The sequence below is a fragment of the Ochotona curzoniae genome, unplaced genomic scaffold (assembly GCF_017591425.1).
Source record: "Ochotona curzoniae isolate NIBS_2020 unplaced genomic scaffold, NIBS_Ocur_1.0 patch75, whole genome shotgun sequence".
Taxonomy (NCBI): Eukaryota; Metazoa; Chordata; class Mammalia; order Lagomorpha; family Ochotonidae; genus Ochotona; species Ochotona curzoniae.
In genome coordinates this window covers 574,753-593,340 of record NW_024467056.1, presented here as the reverse complement: position 1 = coordinate 593,340, position 18,588 = coordinate 574,753, and the positions used below count along the sequence as shown (strand labels likewise).

Here is an 18,588-nt window from a genome sequence, read left to right as displayed (position 1 = left end):
GCGGTGTCCCCTTCCTCCCTCACCACTCCATGTGCGTCCCTCCTGAAGCTGCGCGCTCGGTTGAAGAGGATGACCATCCCCACTAGAGGAGGACTGGTCTTCGGTCAAGGGTATACGAGTAGCTGTGCTCCCCTGCTAGAACCTCCAAACAAGCTCTCAAGGAAATGATTGACAGGAAGGTTAAGTAGAAGCTGTTAGAACTTGTTAGACAAATGTGGGAGTCTCGATGAGTGAAGGTAACGATTTGGATTAGAGCAATAGCAGTGACAACAGGAAAAAAGCTGGATGAAACAAGATTGCAGCTAAGAAATACAGGCTTGTGTCAGTCCAATGCCAATGGTCAGGCCCCAGGCCCATTGCCCTGTTGGTCCCTGGGAGGTGTGCCTTGGTTTTCTTGACAAATTACTCTTTTCCTGCAGCCACGTGACTCTCCCCATTCTCTCCTTGTGGGAAAACAACTATTGTATTGTGTTCATTACAGATTTTATTTGAGTAAATTATGTGACCACATTTTAACTTCTGTAGGTATACCTGATATAGACACTGCTGTGTCCTATCTTTTTCATGTCAGAATCATGTCTTCTAGATCATCCGTGCCATGACAGGTGTATCAAATTAGCCACCGTGAGTTACCTCTGTTTTACCTCTTCCTATTCACTTTCCCATTAACAGACACATACACCTTGCTTCTGAATTTCTGAACCATGATGATGTAGTGTGAATGCCCTCCCAATGTCTTTCTATGAGCTTTTGGAAAATGGCCCAGGGACATACATTGTTGAGTCAGAATTGCTGTGTGCACCTTCACACTCTGGGCTCATGGCAGCAGAGTGCCATGGTGCCAGTCTGCTCTCAAAGTACAACATGATGTGACTCTGTTCCCACATCCCCACCGTTTGTCCTTGTCCAGCTTTCTTATGGCTTCCCACAGAAAGAAGCTGTAGCAGAATCTCACTGCTGATTGAATTTGCATTTCCCTAATTTTTTCCCTGTCTTGATTTATTTTAATGTGACATGAAGTAGGGGGTGATAGTGTTTTATTAACTTGTCTTTGTCCTTGGAACTTGTTAAACAGTTTATTATCATCCTGTTGACATGTGGTACCTATTTTCTCATATATTAAGCTCTCTTAAATAGCAGAAATCTGGCTGTGATTTCTCTAATTTGTTCCTACTGGTCCTATTCTTGTGCCAGTGACGTGTTGTTTGCATTGGTATGGCTTTATAACATATCTACTAACTGCTAGGGCAAGACTCTTCCCTTTACTGATTTTTTTTTTGAAGTATTATATATAGGAGAAGGAGAGACAAGAGAAATACAGAGAGATCTTCTATCTGTTTATTTACTCCTCAGATTGCCACAATGACCAGTGGTGGGCCAGGTCAAAGCCAGAATCCTGGGGGTCACATAAGAGATCTGGAAGAAGCTCCTGGTTCATGGCTTTGGACCTGGCCATGACAGCCATTTGGGGAATAAACTAGCAGGTGGAGAATCTATCATTCTCTGTGTGTGTGTATCTCCTGTCTGTAATTTTGCTTTTTAAATAAAAATAAAAGATAAATGTTTAAAACAAAGACCAATAAAGAGGCTAGTACTGTGATGTTGTGGATAAAGTTGCTGCCTGCAACACTGCCATGCCATGTGGGTGCTGATTTGAGTTGTGGATGCTCCACTTCCTATCCAGTTCCCTGCCAATGGCCCAGGAAAGCAGAGGAGAATGGCCCAAGTCCTTGTGTTACAGGTAGGAGAATAACCTGCTACACCACAATGCCTGCCCATTTACTATATTTTTAAAAGACAGTGTTGTTATTGGTGGCCGTTTGTTCAGAGGGAAGGTGAGGTATATTTTTTAGATAGGACTGTGCTGCTAGTGTTTTGAGCACTATTGAGGGTTTAATTTCTACGCATTCTAGCCTGGCATAAAGTTTTATACTTTAGGAAGGTACAAAAATCCTAAAAGGATTTTAGGAAAATTCTCCTTGCCCTGACATTAGATGAATGCAGCCTAATATTCTATTTTAAAGATACTGACTTTATTTTAATGGTTAGATACTTCATCTGTTATTTATTTTTTTGTGTAGTTATAAAGCTGGCATTTCACTATTTTATTCCAATACTAGGCTGGTTTTTCCATTCTTTACCATATATCCTCACATTCCTTGTGTACATACAGTTCTTCCTGGGCTCTGCTTCTTACACCAGAAAACAGAGTCTGCTGGCAAACACTAGAAAGGGTAGAGGTTTTTAAGCAGGAGAGGGGGAGGTCACAGGTCTAAAACCCAGTCAGGCACAAGAGTGTGAGTCTTAGACAAGGAGGATACTGGGATAGGCATCTGAGGCAGCATCCTTGCTGGGCTGGGGGCAAGGGTGCCTGCTGAGCCACTGAGAGGAACATACATCTCCAGGTTGGGTAAGCTGAGGTCAGGAGGCCACTGACAGAAGCAGCTTTTAGTTACTCTGTCAGTGGGAGCCAAAATGAGCCCCGAAGATATCAGTGAGGCCAGCAGACTCAACAGGGCAGGTTGGAGATCTCCAGGGGGATCCTTGGGCTTCCTATTCACTAGGAAGGAGGGGTGCTGGGTGGGAGGGAACCCAGCACTGTGGTCAATTTCTTAGAGACAACTCCAGGTTTTCCTCCTGGAAGGGGTCTGGAGGAATGGAACACTAAGGCACTTGCCTTGGGGAGGCCATGCAAGCCCACAGGGCTGTCCTGGCTTTCCCTGTGTATTCACTGAGAGTCGGAGGAGAAGAGCTCAGACACCCCTTGCCATGCCATGGGGATTTTGCTTTTCTGCTAGGCACCTGGAGCTCAGCATCCCTGCCAACTGCTGCCTTCCCTGGATCCCCCATCCCCCTGGCCTTAGAGACAGCACCAGACAACTGACTGTGGCCTTAGCCTGTCCTCTGCTCTCCCCAGATTGTGTCTTCTTGGTTGCTTTCTTCTGGGATCCACTCTGAGCAGCTGGCACAGAGGTGGGTGTATAGGAGGACTTAGTAGTGCGTCGGCCCACTCAGCTCCAGGCTACACTGGCTCTGAAAGGTACCAAGGTAGAAGCCTCTACCTGATCTCCCTTTAATCTCCTACCCAGTGTTCAGCCTTGGGGAAGGAGGCAAGGCCCTGCCTGTGAAGAGCTAACAGCTGCTGAGGAATCTGAGGAGTGAAGAGTTGGACTTTCTAGGAGTAAGGGAGGGAGGCGGGGTAGAAGTTTGGAAGACTCACAGTACAGAGGCTTGGGTTGCCATAGCAAGACCTGGACTTACTTCCCACCAGTCTGGTCTAGGCTCTCCCTTCGTTTCCCATATCCTGCATGATTTCCACTTTTCCCCCTCACTCAGATTCAGGTTCAGCTTAGATCATGTGGTTGCCCATTATGTAGGAAATCAGTATCATTTTAAAGGGTGGCCTTTGAGGGTCATGATTGTTGGCCCCTAATCTGTCCTTGCAGATTTATCCCTTCCCAATGCCTGCCTACTCTATATCCAGCCCTGCCCACTCCCTGGGTCTTAGACTCTATGCCCCACACTTCCTGCCATACTACTCACTACCACTCAAAGGTCACATAATTTGCATACCTAAGTATTCCTACTCTGGCCTCCTTGTCCTCCCTCCCACCACCTCCATTCCTTCCTTCTGGGATGCCTTTCCCTCCTGTCATGAGCTGTTGAAACCCTGTCCAGTCTCTAAAGCTTGATTCCATTTCCACCTCCTCTGTGAAACCTTCTCTATCCCAGTCTTTGCCTCCAAAGCCCGAACCCATTTTTCATCTTCCTTGCCCCCAACTGGGGCTTAGTTGGGGAGCAGTGGAGCTCTGGAACCTGGAGGTCTTTACATGTGAATCAGGGTTTGCATTGTTCTTTCTTGGATACCATGCTCCCCTTCCCCCATCATCCCAGAACCCAAAGCCTAAGGGCTTGCATGCATGTGATTCCCCAGCCTCAAGCCTAGGGTTTCCTTTCAGTAGCATGTGTACAGTAGGTGCTTCCTTGGTATGTGAACTGAATTGAGGCTATGATTTCTAAGAGTTGTGGCAGTAAGTCTGTGTTTGTAGCAGTGGGGTAGCAGGGCACCAGGCTGAGGCCCCAGCCTCTCTCTGGAAGGCAGCACATGTGAAGAGGTTACACCAATAATAACAACATGGCTTGATCCCTGTGCTCTAGCCCAATCTGCCCACCATTCAGAACTCAGTGTCAGTTCAGTGAAATCATTCCTGTCTGTGGGCCAGAAAAGCCGGTTGTGGGGCCCCAGGGCACTGGCCCAAATAGGAAACTCCCATGTGTAGAGCTGGGCAGCTGAGCAGGCAAAGCCGCCCTTGTCAGGCCCTCAAGTGAACCAACAACCAGCCCCAAGATAAGAATCATCTGGGTGGAGTGGGGTGGCCACCTCTCTGAGCTACCCAGAGACCAGCAGGGGCTGGGCACACCCTCCTTCCACCTGTCCTTCCTGCGGAGAGCACAGGGGATAGTTGCCCTGGACTCTTCTCATTAAGAATTTGGACAATTATTTTCTTTCTCCACTCAGTGGCTTTGGAAGTCCCATCCATGGTCCATTCCTCCTGGAGTACCGAGCACTGGGACTGCAGTGGAACTAGGAGTAAGGGCTCTGTCCCCCAGAGGGACACCTATCAACCTTGACCTTTGTGAGCTGAAGAGATGGGCTTTTCCAAGTCATGGCTGGGCCAGTACTAAAGTAGTGGGAGCCCTACATCATCTTATTGCCCCTCACCATGTCCTTGGATGACCTGGTTGCTTTGGGCAGCTGGCACTACATATTGTTAGCTTTAAGGGCTAAAACCCCTGCTGCTCCCTATGTCTCAGATCTGCAGATCTGTGGTTGCTGCTAAGAGCCCTGGCACAGGCACCTGAGCTGTCTGCCTACCCTCACTCCTCCCTGGGTGATCCCAGCCACTGCCAAGAGGTGGCCAGGAGGCGGGGCTCTGAGTCAGAGTATAAGTTGCTGATCTCTGCCAGCTGGCTGGAGAGCCACCGTGATGCTCCGCAGGCAGATGCCCGCCTGGATCTCCCACAACCTGCCAGACCCGTGCCAATCAGAAGATGACAGGCCTTGGGCCACCTGTGCATCGAAGGTGAGGGAGCTCTGTTGGGTGACTGGGGCCAGAGGCTGAGGGTCCGGGAGGCATGAGTGGGGGCCAAGGGGCAGGGGCTGGTACTGAGGGCAGGAGATAGGCCCCAGGAGGAACTGGTGGGCATTGTATACTCCAGAGACTTTGTCTTGGGACTCTGTGCCTAGCACCTGGGGGAAGGGGTTGAGCCCAACTGGGGCCTGGGTTGCTGGGTGCATGGCCCAGCCAAGAGCTCCCCCAAGCTTTATAGTCCTGTGCAGTTGCTCTGGATCAGGGGCCAGCCAGCACCCAGGGTGGATGATGCTCAGGACTGCTGGGGGGAGGGGTCCACATTTGGCCTGTGCACATGGCAAGTGAGTGTTAGCTGTACTTACTCTAGACTTCTATGCTATCAGTCTGTGGCATGATGTGTGGTGAGATCAGTGGCATCATCAGACTCTTCTCACTTGCCACAAGGCTGTCAACTGCACTGGGTTTACACTCAAAGTTGTTTGGTCTGTCTGGTTCCTCATAACCTCACGAGGCCTCTAGGCTCTAGAGTTGTAGATCAGGTGGTGTGTGCTCTGCCTTGGTCTTCCCATCTAGACAAGGGGGAGGGAACCTCAAGCCTCCAGCTCCCTGCAGATGCACATTTACCTTGTTAGCTGGGGAGGATGGTTGCTCTTCCAGGACAGGACCTTCCTCCTCACAACCCTCCCCCCAACCTGCACTTAGTCACTGAGAGGGTCTTAGCCATTGGGGCAAGGGCTTGGAGCCTTGTTCCATTTCCAAGGAGCCCAAAAGAGGAACTCCATACTGTGTGGTGATTGGAGCCCTTGCTGCCCTACCAGGACCCTCATTGCCACCCAGGTGTGTCCACAGTGCTCAGGTGGCTGAAAGGAACTCTGATGGACACCCACCCCTGCCTCTCCAGTTTTGCTGAGCTCCCAAGAGGGAATGGAGCTTACCTTGAAGCGGACAGTGAAGCAACAAGAACTGAGGGCCCAGAGTGTGGTTCTAGGAGCTCCACTTCCACCCGTACCATGAGCTGTGCTTATCCTTTGAAGGTCTTGGAGTGTCCTTATCACTCCTCTCCGGAACTTCTTGCCCTAACTACTCAAGTAGCTGAGGGTAAGAAGCAGAACAATGTGGGGGAATCCTCCTGGATATTGCCCAGGCTTGCTAGGACATGTTCTGGGGTCTCACAGGTCCCCAAACCAATGTCTCATATTTGGGCAGAGCCTGTGACACAGGTGTGAGGATTGGATGGCTACACCCAACGGTACAGGGAGGGGCAGTTGGCAGCACCTGCTGACCTATCATGACAAACCCTTGGAGGGGAACTAGCTTTTCTCCATAGGAAGCAGGTGCCTTGGGAATGGTCTGATGGCCCAGGGATGGGGATTAGACCTGTTGCTTCTGCAGCCTGACCAGCCCCTGTCCCCATCCCACCCAGGAGCCTGCCCCCAGGAACCCATCTGTAGCTAAGTTTTATCTTAATTCATCTGTGGTAACAACTGGACTCTTAGGGATAAGGAGCCAGTGTGCGAACTGAGGTCTTCTGCTACTGACTAGTCTACCATGTGACCTGGAGTGAACTAACTGGTTTTGTTGATTCTTGGTGAGCGCCAGCACCTGCTGGAATGTGCATCAGCAAACAGATCACCTTGCACCTGGGTTGTGGCTCTGCTACTCCTGGTCTGCAAGGTGTGCATGAGCATGTGCAAGATAGAATCTCCTAAAACTCAGGCCTTTCCAATGCAAAGCAGGGCTACAAGTGCCTTCCTCAGTGGGTAGCTGCCCAGCACAGCAACACCTATGCAAAGCACCCAGAGCAGATCAGGGCTTGGCATACCAGAGAGCATTATCAGTGTTGTCCTCCGCCTCCACCAAAGCACTTCAAGAACTAGCGCCCTGCCTGTCAAGTAAGGGGAGCACTGCTTTGGATAATAGTCAGTCCTGAGAACCAAGGAGCTGCCTCTTTATCCTGTGAGTGCCTAATACTAAGCAGATCTTGAGAGGAAAATGCAATGATGGCAAGACCAAGCGCAGAGGCCAACACTGGGGGAGATGAGGCTGGGACCCCATATGTGTGCATATGAACAGTGGCGCTCTCTCTCTCTCTGAGAACTCTGCTCCCCAGACTTGCATCCTGTATAACTGCACAGAGTGGCGGGGGTGGGGATGGAGTTGAAGTGGTCTCAGACATCTCAGAAGCGCTCACCAAGTAGTTCCTGCCGTAATCTCCAAGTCCCTGAGTGTTCATTGAGGCTTGCCCAGGACCTTGCTCATATCCTAATGGACTGTGGGAAGGTTGCTGACTATTCTGACATTCCTCTGCTGCTTGATCCCAGCCAGGACATCCTTTTCTCAGGATGGGCTTGTCCAAATCCCTCAAGGTTTGACCCTTACCACACTGCAGGTAACTCCAAAAACTTGGATTCCATAGCCTAAATGGACTCTGGTTCCCATTCGTCTACCCACAGATGCTGTGGTTTGTTCTGCTGCAAATCAATGACCTGTGTAGCTGTGGATTTTTTTTGTGAATTTCTAACACTACTCTGACTGAGCTGTGACCTCAGAAGCAAAATACTTCATATCTGTGGTAACCCCTGGTCACTTTTTCCTAGATTGGCTCCTGGAATTCACCTAGGCCCTTGACCCATCATTCTGTTTCTGGTGCTGCTATAGAGTATCAGGGACTGGGACTTATTCCAGCCCAGTTTTGGAGGCCAGAAAGTCTGAAAGCATGGGGGATTGACATCTTGCTCATTTTCTAATACTGGCCTCTCTTAGTTTCAACTTACAGCAGAAAGCTAAAGGGCAAGCAGGTGTGATAGAGACAGAGCGAACAAGGGACAGCCTCACTGTATAATAACCTCTCTGGCAGTGCGGTGCTCATTTGCTGGAGAACTGCATTAATCTTTCTGAGCAACAAATCACCCCTTAGGGGCCTGCCTCCCCACCCTGTCCCAGTTACAGGAATGAATTTCAATGGCAGTTCTAGAGGGTACAAGCCATGTTGAAATCTTAGCATCAGCTTCTTTCCTGCTAACCTGCTTCTCCTTGCATTACTGTCATATATCCTTCTAGGGGCAAATGTTAAGAGCACTGAGTGGGGGTACTTTGCTCTTTGGTCCCATGAAAACTCCTGAGCTGAAAAGGGTGAGCTGAGCCCCCATAGCAGACCATAAAAGAGCCCTCGTGTCTGCTAGAAAAAAAAAAAAAAAGAACTGCTTCAAGGACCCTGACGGCTATGCTGTGCTGTGGAGTTTTACAAAAGGAGAGTGACTGTGGAGCTGTTTGGGGCTTTGTGGGAAATTCAGGATGCAAAATGAGGACAATGCCAGGGAAATTGATTCCAAGAAGACCGAGAAGAGATGAAGATGAGCCACACCTGACAGTGCAGTCAAGGATGGCAGTGGTTAGAGACACATGTTGGAGAATTGGGCTTGGATTCAGACTTGAGTTCCTTTAATTCTACCCAGAGCACCACATCAAAGGAGTTAGCCCCAAATTCTCCATCTGTAACCTGAGGCAAGTAACAACTGTTTCAAGGGTAGCTACAGGGATTAAGCAAGATACCACGTGGAACATGTGTATGCAGCAACACGTGGCCCATGACAGGGCACTCAGTAGGTGATGTGGCCACTGATACTTGTGAGTTAGAACAGGAGGAACTAGTGAACCTCACTGGAAGTTTCTGGGGCTAGATGACAGGAGAGAACTTTCCTGGAAGGCAGAGACCTTGAGTGAGGCCCAAAGCAAGCCATGGTTCGTCCCTCCCTTGCAGGGTGGACCCTGCAGGGCAGTGCTGGGCCATGGGAAGCCCTTGCTAGGGGTGGGAGAAAGGACCAAGATGGCCATGAGGCCCACAGTACTGGGCTCAAGAGTCCTGCTGGTGTAGAGAACTTGACCTCCATTTGCCCTCAGACATAGTGGCCTTTGCCAGGGCTGCTGTCCTGTGAAAGTCAGCTCTTGTCCCCTCACCAGGCCAGACCAGGACCAATTCCTGCCCAGTGGGAGTGAGAAATAAGGAGTTCACCATGCTCAGGTAGGTGGCTATGGTGGTGGAATATCTGGCCCAAACCACAGTCACAGTTCTAAGACCAGATACACTGAATATGGGCTTTGATCCAAATCACCATGTCACCACAGAATGCTTTAACTTCAAGTTGTTTACCAAAAAGTATCCAACACTTGAGCGCTAATCCCCTACAAGCATCCCTCAGCCCTACAAATGACTCAGTTTCACATTGAGGCAGCTGCTAGCCAGAGAGAGGGAGGCAACCCTAAAATCTGCTTGTTCCTCTAACTCAGGGACTAACTAACTGTGCTTTCCCAGAGGCCTTGTCTTTATTGCTGATTAGATTTAAGGCCCAGGAAGTTCCCAGATAAAAGACAACAAAATGATAATTGAGTGGATGGATTATGAGGACTGTATTTTTTGTTCATATTTTGTTTTCTTCTAAGCCTCAGTATTATTAAAACAGAAGAGTTGCAACATCCTTTTTTATTATTATTTATTTTATTGGAAAGAGAGAGAGAGGGAAAAAGAGAAAAGTCAACTTTGTATCTGCTGATTCACTTCACAGAGGGTGCTGTTATTTGGGGCTGGGCCAGGCCAAAGCCAGAAACCAGGAGTTGTCTTCTGATTCTTCCACAGTGGGTACAGGGGCCCAAGTACTCAGTCCATCTTCCACTTCTTTCCCAGGCACATTAATAGGGAACTGGATAGAAAGTGGAGCAACCAGGACTCAAACTGATGCCCTTATGGGAGGTCAGTGCTGAAAGTGGAGGATTAAGTTACCATGCCACAATGATAGTCCCTGCATCATCTTAAAAAGGCACTAAGTGGTTCTAATGGCAGACAGACACAAGTAAGATGACATGATAAGTATTCTAGTTCAGAGGCCTCTGTTAGATGTTTGGGGTGTCTAGTGGCATTTGCTATGGGCACAGGCTGGGGGTGGGCAGTAACAGAAGTTGGTCAAGACTTGAGTAAAACTCTAAGGAAAAAGACTTCAAGTTCATTCAAACAGAAAAGGCACAAAGTGCAGAACAGGGCCAGGCTGCCTGTAGAGAGGAAGCACGAAGCAGCCTCCCTTCCTGAGTGTACTGACTCCACGAGGTGCCAGGATGAAAGCCCTTTTTGTCTCTCAGCCTTGCCCCAAAGGGCCAGGAGAGTCCTACCAAGTTCAGGTCTGTGGAGGAACCTTCTAGAGCCAGGGAGTAGCTCCCAGCCCAGCCAGTGGGAGCCCGTGACCAGCTTGACCTGCCTCCCCTTCAAGATCACCCACCTTCCTTGCCTTAAGTTCTCTCTTCTGTGTAATGTTTACTCTTGACTCCCAAGCAGCCGGGACAGGCCCTGGCCCACATCAGGTGCTCAGAAGTGATGCCTGGAAGTCTAGGAACCAGGGAAACCTGACACCTTCCTGCAGAGAAGCAGGACAATACACTAACTCACCTCAGCAAGCATAGCAGGCCCCAAACTCTGGAAGGCTAACCTGAGATGAAACTGCTGCTCTCACAGACTATGTGGCTGGGGCAAGGGCAGTGGGCAGGGGAGGGACTGTGGGGAGAAAGAGGGATGGGTCCCCAGTGGGTAGGAAAGACGAAATGAGGTCATTGCAGCTGCAGGATATGGAAGAGCTCGGAAGTGTGGGAGAGGTGGTTTAGGGGGTCTGGGAAGCTGAGAATCTGCAGTGAACAGAAAGAGGGTGGGGAGAAGGTGGCAGAGGGCTGGTGGTTAATGGGTGATTCACAGGGCACAGGGGAAGGAGCTGGGCGTGCCATTCATACTGCCTCAGATACCATGGCCCAGGGACTTGTCATGGCAGGGCTCCCCGGAAGTGGAAGAAACCCAGGAGGAACTGGCAGGAGAGTGTGCCCAGGGTGTGTGCATGTGGGGAGGAGGTGGGCAATTGGTTCTGTAGCATGGCCAGACCTCGGGGCTCTGGCTGCCTGAGGTTAGCTACTGACAGTGGCTTCTGACAGGCAGGGCACCAGTCATCAGATGGGGGATGCCTTGGCACTTTTGCCAGCATGACAGAGAAGTCATCAGGGACCAGCCATGACATCACAAGTAGCTTTTGCAAGACGTATCTAGGGGAGACAGGCACAATGTCCACTGTCAGGAAGAAATGGGTGGCTTTTGGGGACAATGCCCTGGGTAGAGGGGCTCATGAACAAGGGCAAAACAAATGTTCCTGGGCTGAAGCTAAGCCACTCTGCAGGAGTAAAGAGCACCTGCCAGGAGGACTCCCAGCTCGTCCAGGCTGAGGCTTGATCAGTGTCGGTCACCTGCCAAGCCTCCCCAGGCCTGCCTCCCAAGCATGCTGCCATTGTGGGCAGGTGGTGTTTGTCTCAGTGGCAATGCCAAATGAGCAGCTGTTTCTTGAGGAAAGGATGACAGTGGAAGCACCAGGCCCTCCTTGTCACTAGTTGTCATTTTGTGATTGGGGTTAAAGCTTTCATTCATGGTGTCACTCTGTTTTCTTTTTTTTTTTTAAGATTTATGTATGTATTTGAAAAAGAAAGTTTGAGATCTTGCATCCACTGGTTCATGCACCAAGTGGCCTCCATGGCTAGGGCTGGTCCAGGTCAAAGCCAGATGCTTGGAAGTCCCCCTGGGTTTCCCCACATCAGTGTTGGGCTCAAGCACCCAGGCCATCTTCTGCTACCTTCCCAGCCTTGCAAGTAGAGGCTTAACCCACTGATCCACAAAGCCAGCCCCATAGATTCACTCATTTAACAAGCATTTGCCAAGCATCGTCTGTCAATTGGTGTGCTACTGGGACTAGAGGTACAAAGATAAAAATCTAGGCATGACCCCAGGCTCTCAGGAGTGTCGGAACCTTCAAGATTGAAAAGAAGGCAGAAGTTCAAACAATGCCAAGCACAGGCAGTAAATATAGTCAGGTTGACAGGTCTGGGGAGGCCTTTCCTCCATCCCCTCCACCCTGGGGGCCTGGGTCTTGTGCCGATGCTTGCAGAGTGAGTCCATGTCTTCTCAACCCACAGGAGGGGCTATCTCCATGCCACCTGCTGACAGTGAAGGTCATCCGGATGAAAAATGTGCGGCAGGCCGATATGGGTGAGTATCTTCCTTGGTTCCTAGGGCCTGCGTGGACAAAGAGCCTGGCCACACATGTGTGTGTGTGGTTCTGCTGTGTGTATGTGTTTTGCTCTGTATTCCAGAATTTGAGATTCAGGTGTTTCCCAGGCCTCTCACTCTTATCAGCACTGTCATTATGCCTGAGCCCATCTGAGAGCTCTGCTTTTCTCTCTGTCCTCTCCCCAAAAGGAATTTCCCCATTTAGAATTCCCCAAAATGGAATCCATTTTGAGGGACACTAGCTTCTCTCACGCTCAGAAAACTTTTAGGTGTAATTTGACAGTTGTGTGTGTAGTGTTTTCTTGTTGACTGAACTCCCCTGTCCTAGCTCCTGCAGTACTCCCAGGCCTCGGGGGCCCAAGGAAACTCCTGGCTTCAGGAAGAAGCAAAGGCATTGGAATGGGGCAGGATACTCCCCCTTTCTGTCTTTGGGGTGACATTCCGAAAGGTCACAAACCAAAAGTCCCTCCTCATGCTGGCCTTGCCTTGTCGCTTCTAGAGAGGATACTTGACACCCAAAGAGGAGAAAGCTCCATCCCTGGCCCCCACAGCTGAGGGTTGTATGCACAAAACAGAATTGGTTCAAGGACCACAGGTTGTCTAGGGAAGTCTTGAGAGGGGCAGAGAAGCCACACACTAGATATTGAGCATACATTTCAGCAGATGGAAACATCTGTCCATAACAGATGGTAGACCAGAAGATGGCATTCCAACCTGGATTTATGGCATCAACCTGGATGAATGACATCACTCCTGGATTTAAAAACCAGGAAGGACGCAAAGAGCCATGGGGGCCTGGAAGGGCTGTATTGGGAGTCTGGTGTCAGAGGGACAAGGTGTAGGTATGAAGGCCAAGGACATTTCAGAGCAGGGCAGCATGCCTGAGCCACTCCCAACACCATCTGACCCTGTGAACTACTTGAAGGCAGTCCTGGATGATCTGCTTTGCAGACATGGAGTTAATAATGACCTAAAGTAGAATCAGTGTTAGATCTTGGATCTGGAGGAGTAGGGGGCAGGGCCAGAGGGTGGAGAGCCGGAAGCAGCAAGCTGGGAGAATGCATTGGAGCCTTCTAGGTGAGGAGTGATTGCATCACTTCCTGAGGGCTGGAGCACTGGGAGGGAGAGGCAGGGATGGGGATGGAGGGTGGAGGCAGGAAGGCCCTGCGGCCTGGAGACAGCAAAGGGATCTGCAGGGTTTAGATGGAGCCTCGGTAGGAGGAGCCAGTTCCAGCAGGAGCAGTTCCAGCCATTCTTGAACTTGGACCTACATCTGCTCAGTGACCTGCCAGAGGACCAGGACCTGGCCTTGGACTTATTGGGGCTTTTGCAGCTCATCAGGGTGACTTAAGGAATTGAGACATGCCTCCTTGCATTACAGGCACTTCTTTTGTCTTTCTTGTTGCTGCCTGCCAAAGTTCGTGGTACATAACTCAGATACTTCCCAACTCTGTCCTTGGGCAGACATCACCCCTCCCCTCGGTGACCACCCCAGATCCTATAAACCCACAGCAGTGCTCACTTTCCTGCAGTACTTCCCAAACTGTGTGTATACCAACCGCTGGAGCCACCCTGGCCACAAACTCAATCTGCATGCCTGCACCTGCATGCTCAGACTTTCCCATCATCCAGGCCCTTTCTTCTGTCCCCTCCCTGCCACACCTGTCACCCAGAAGTTGGAGACAGGTAGCCAGAGAGACAGGCTGAGGTCTGGCTTTACCAGCCTCTCTTCCTCTCTACCTTCCCCATGTAGCCTTCTGGCATGTAAGCTGCTGTTTGGAGGTGGGTACCTGATCCTCTTTGTGGACCCCCTTATTATTTATGTTTCTCTTTGCCATTGCTAGTTAAGCTGAAAGGTATATGTGACATCTGAGGGAGCCACACTGGTCACATCATGTCTGAACTCCAGTAGTTATCACAACTGGGCCCTCTTGTTGCTGTTGAACTCTCCTGGGTTATGGGTGCTTGAAATTGTTGCCATCTACCTTGAACTCAAAATGGACAGCTTCTTTCAGTGCTCTAAGTTGTGTTTCAATTCCCAAGGTTTCAAAGAGCCAGAGGACAAAGGAAACACAGATTCTGGGTAACACCCATTTTCAGGAACTAAAGCTGTGCTTCACCCACCCTGGAGAGACAGACCTCCAAGCCTCCCACTCATCAGGAGTTTCCATTCCTCTTGGGAAAGGAAATTTAAACCCAAATCAGCACCCCAAAGTTACCAGGCAGGTGTCTCCAGGGGGATGACAATGTCGTGAACATCTATCGAGATAATTGAATCATCGGTGCCACCCACAATTCAGGAAAGAAAACCTGTCATTCAGATGACCAGGCCCTCAGTCACGGGGGCAGGAACAGAAACAGAGCCTCTCTGAGTTTAGGAAATGCTCCGTATTCCACGAAGGTCTGACAACTGGGTCACCACAGCTTAGCTATTCCTTACAGCCAATATGATGTTCACCATCATCACAGTCAGCTCAAAGTGCCTGCCCTAGCTGACCTGCCCTGCTTCATATGCCCCATGGTTGCAATCCCCTTTGGCCACACTCTGTTTTCCAGCACAAGGGTGTGTGTGGTAGGGATGAGGGGCAGAGGAAAAATGGCTCGCAGCATGAAAACTGAAACACAAACCACCAGGAGTACTTTTAGATTAATCAGAACTTTAAACCTTTGTACAAAAAATATTGAGATGTTGCTTAATGGGTCTGATGGGAGGATTCTAGGCATGGATTGATGACAGAAAGTGATTTTACAGGAACAGGTACTTTTATAGGGTATATTAAATCATGCATACTAAGTGGAAATTGTGAAGATAATGGATTTAGAGTGGTTGGTACCTGCCTGTGGGTTCCTATTATATAGGAGGTTGACCTGACAGGAATGTTACAGACCTAGAAGGAGAAACTGGTATCTAGGAAGCCAGAGGAGGGGTCTGAGAGGGGTAAGCATGTCCCTGATTTCTCAATTGGTGCAGCAATTAGACATGCTGATTTGCTTAGCTGTGTCTGCAGTGACTCAGCCACAATTTCTTGGGGGATCTGATAGAATTCTTCAGTGGGAGGTTTGGTTTTTTCCATTTACTCATTTATTCAGTAAATATCTAGGCAGTGCTGACTACATTTCAAGATAGTGCCCCAACCCTTACCTTGTTCACAGCATGGAGGGCACACTTGAGTCTACCTCCCTGTACAGCACAACAAGCAAGTGCTTGGCCAGTACAGGGTGGCAGCTGGCCCCAGACTTTGCACGGTGAAGACTTTCAGAGAGGGCTACTTCCAAAACCTGAAGAAACTAGCCAGAAGAAGGGATGAAAATAGAAGAGAATGATATCCCAGGTGGAGGGGACAGCATGTGCAAAGGCCTGATGGCAAGACAGCATAGCAGCTTTGAATATTGAGGAGTAATGGAGTTTGGCTGTGGTCCAGAATGTGTGTGTGCATTGTGTGTGTGAAAGAGAGAGAAAGAGAATATGTATGTCTGCATACTTATGTGCCAGATGAGGCAAGATCAGGAGGTTAGGAAGATAATACTGAGGTAGCCATGTTGGTGGTTAAGACTTCTCCCTGAGAGCATATGGAAGCCATCAAGGCCTGAAACTTGGAAGGGACGTGGCAGGCTCATATCTAAAAAACTACCTCTACATTCTCTTGGGAGAAAACTCAGGCATAGAGCAGGACATTGCCCATTTGGGAAGTAGTCTTAGAGACAGTGGTACCTGTGCCAAGGCCGTGGTGGTACAGATGAGAAAAGGATGGGCTTGAGAGAGGGGAAGAGTTGAACTATTTAAGTGTAGAAGGTCAAGGATGATACGTGGTTTCTGGCCTGGACATCCAGGCAGATGGTGAGAGAAGCAGGTTAGGCATGGAGAGATGGGTGGGGATGATGAAGTCATCATTGTCCTTTGCTTCTGTTAGTTCTTGGTCTTTCTTTTGTCTGGATTATATGCTCATTATGGTATCTAAGGGAAAGCATGACCTCACCTTTTTTTTCAATAGAAGGAGGGCTGTGGATTCCAGGTCACTAAATGGTGAACCCTCAGAGATTAACCACTCATCACAGGTGAAATCTGAAGCCAGGAATAAGTGAGGCACAGAGTGTGAATAAAGCATTCAGGTTAGCAACAGTGTCAGGCTAAAGTCACAGGTGGCAGCCCTGTTCCCTCTTTGATGAGCAATCATTAGTAGTTATGGACTAGTTTGGGACAGTCATACCAGACTAGAACTTCCATGCACAAACTGACCTGACCACCTAGAGGACTCTCTGATGCCGGAAACAGTGATGACTCAGCATTTTTGGTTTATCTCATGTGCATCCTGAAACCTATACCAATAGATTGCCAGGAGAATGAAAGTCAGTCATGATCCCTCACCTTTCCACCTCCCAGGCTGAGTGGAGGGAGCGAGCCAGTCTGGGATGCTGTTTTTCACCCCAGTTTGTCTGCTTTTCCAATTGGAAAACTCAGAGGGTTTTCCTTCCTCTAATGTGGATGGGCACTCTGGGGTCAAAGCTTTTGTTCCTTCTCAGAAAACAACCAGCAGCATCACACTGGAATTGCTCATTTAGAATGAAAAGGGATGTGTGAGTCGTGGATGCAAAGGCTTCTTGAGTCATAAACTTCCTGCTGGAAGACAAGGACAGTACAGGGAGCCTGACCAGGGACAATTGAGCCTTACAGAGACGCTGCTTCTGCTCCAAGATGCTGCTTCCACCTGCTTCCACCTAAGCACTTCTGGACTGGCTTGGCACACTGCATTCTCTTCCAATTCTCCTGTCTCCTCAGCTTGGAGGGAGAGCTGGGCCCTGTGCTGGCTTTCCAGGGTTGAGGCCAGAAGCACACTGGACCCTTTGGGGATAGCCTTCTAAATCTTGCCCTGGCTGAGGGAAAACTGCATGGCCATAGCTTGCCCAAGACTTTGAGCTGTTTGCTCAAAGACCAGGGTACTTTTGTTAAGAGCCAGAGGCCATCTGTGTCCATGAGAATGATCAATGGGACCTGGGCCAGCCTGTCAACTGTGATCTTCTCAAAGTTCTGGGACAAAACTGTCTCTCCAAGAGCCAGAAAAGCAGCTGGAGCTCACGGGGTCTTGCTCTGGAAGAGATTTGTCTGAGATTCCATTTTATGTCCATACTCTCTCGCCCTGGGCCTGAGCTGGTTCTCACCCTTGCTGTGCACCCTTTTCTCCCTGGAAAGTGAGCCAGACTGACTGCTATGTAAGCCTCTGGCTTCCCACTGCCTCTCACAAGAAGATGAGGACCAGGACCATCTCCAACTGCCCAAACCCCGAGTGGAATGAAGCCTTCAACTTTCAGATCCAGAGCCAAGTAAAGGTGAGACCCAGAGCTGACTCTGTCTGCCCTACTTGCATTTCTAGCCCTTTTTCTCCTTGTCCTTCCTTCTGTTTGTGTTCTTCCCTGGCCCATGTTTTCTTCCTTCTGCCTGCTTGTTTTTCTCCCCACTCATCTTCCCACTCATTCACTACTTCCTTCTGCCTGGTTCATGCTTATCTCTGTCCATTTATCCTTCTACCTTCCTTCTGGTTTCACTCGACCTTCCATCCAACTGTTGATGGAACTGGGCATCTCTTCCATCCAACTGTTGATGGAACTGGGCATCTCTTGCCCCCAAAACATGGTTTCTACTACTTCCCAGAGCATGTTCCAAGCAGGAGAATGCACAGAGGGGAAAAAGCCATTCTCTAGTCCCAGGAACAGTCTATGTTCCAGCCAAGGGTTTTGATTCTTTTGAATCCCTTGCAGATTAATTTGCTATTTTTGTTTCCTTGGGTGTGTGTTCCTGCTTCTTCATTTGTTGAATTCTTTTTGGAAGGGGTGGTGGTGGGGTCTTCTTCCAACATATGGTGACCTAAGTCAGAGTCACATGTCTGGTGGGAGAATATCCTGAGTTGCCACAGCCTTAGCAGAGAGCTCCAAAGAAAAATGTGGCCTCGTCGTCAAGGCCTCGGCCTATCTTGAGGCATCTTGGACTCTACAGCTCCAGCCCACTGCAACACAAATGCCATGTCTAGTTCAAGAAGTCCTTTTTGTATTTATTATTAAAGAAAAAAAACACCACATTTTCTGTCATGTCTATGTGTTTGGTGAAGGAAGAGGCTTTCCTTCTGCCACTGTGAAATCAGCGTGTGGGCCTTCTTTGTCTTCAGGATGATATACTGGTGGATGGGCTCTGGGGTGTCCCGGGTTTCTGTTAATGACAAGGTCAACGATCTCATCTGCTTGGGAACTCCAGAGCCACATTATGGTCACTAGATTTGGACCTAAGAGGCAAACTCAGCCCTAGCCCCACACCTCATAAGATCCCTGAGACAAGAGCTGTCAGGGACCAGCCCAGCTCCTTGAACTGTTGGCCTCAGAGTTCAGGAAGATGGCAGGGTGGCTACTTGACTCGCTTTGGGG

General features: G+C 49.5%; 1 protein-coding gene across 1 annotated transcript in view; it reads left to right on the top strand.

The window, feature by feature from the left end:
• Positions 1-18,588, top strand: part of LOC121168193 (cytosolic phospholipase A2 epsilon-like) — a 55,394-nt gene that overhangs the window by 19,824 nt on the left and 16,982 nt on the right. The window contains exons 2-3 of the mRNA XM_040998077.1: positions 12,084-12,156; positions 17,366-17,502. Of these exons, the coding sequence (XP_040854011.1) occupies positions 12,084-12,156; positions 17,366-17,502 (210 nt within the window). The remainder of the gene's footprint in view (positions 1-12,083; positions 12,157-17,365; positions 17,503-18,588) is intronic.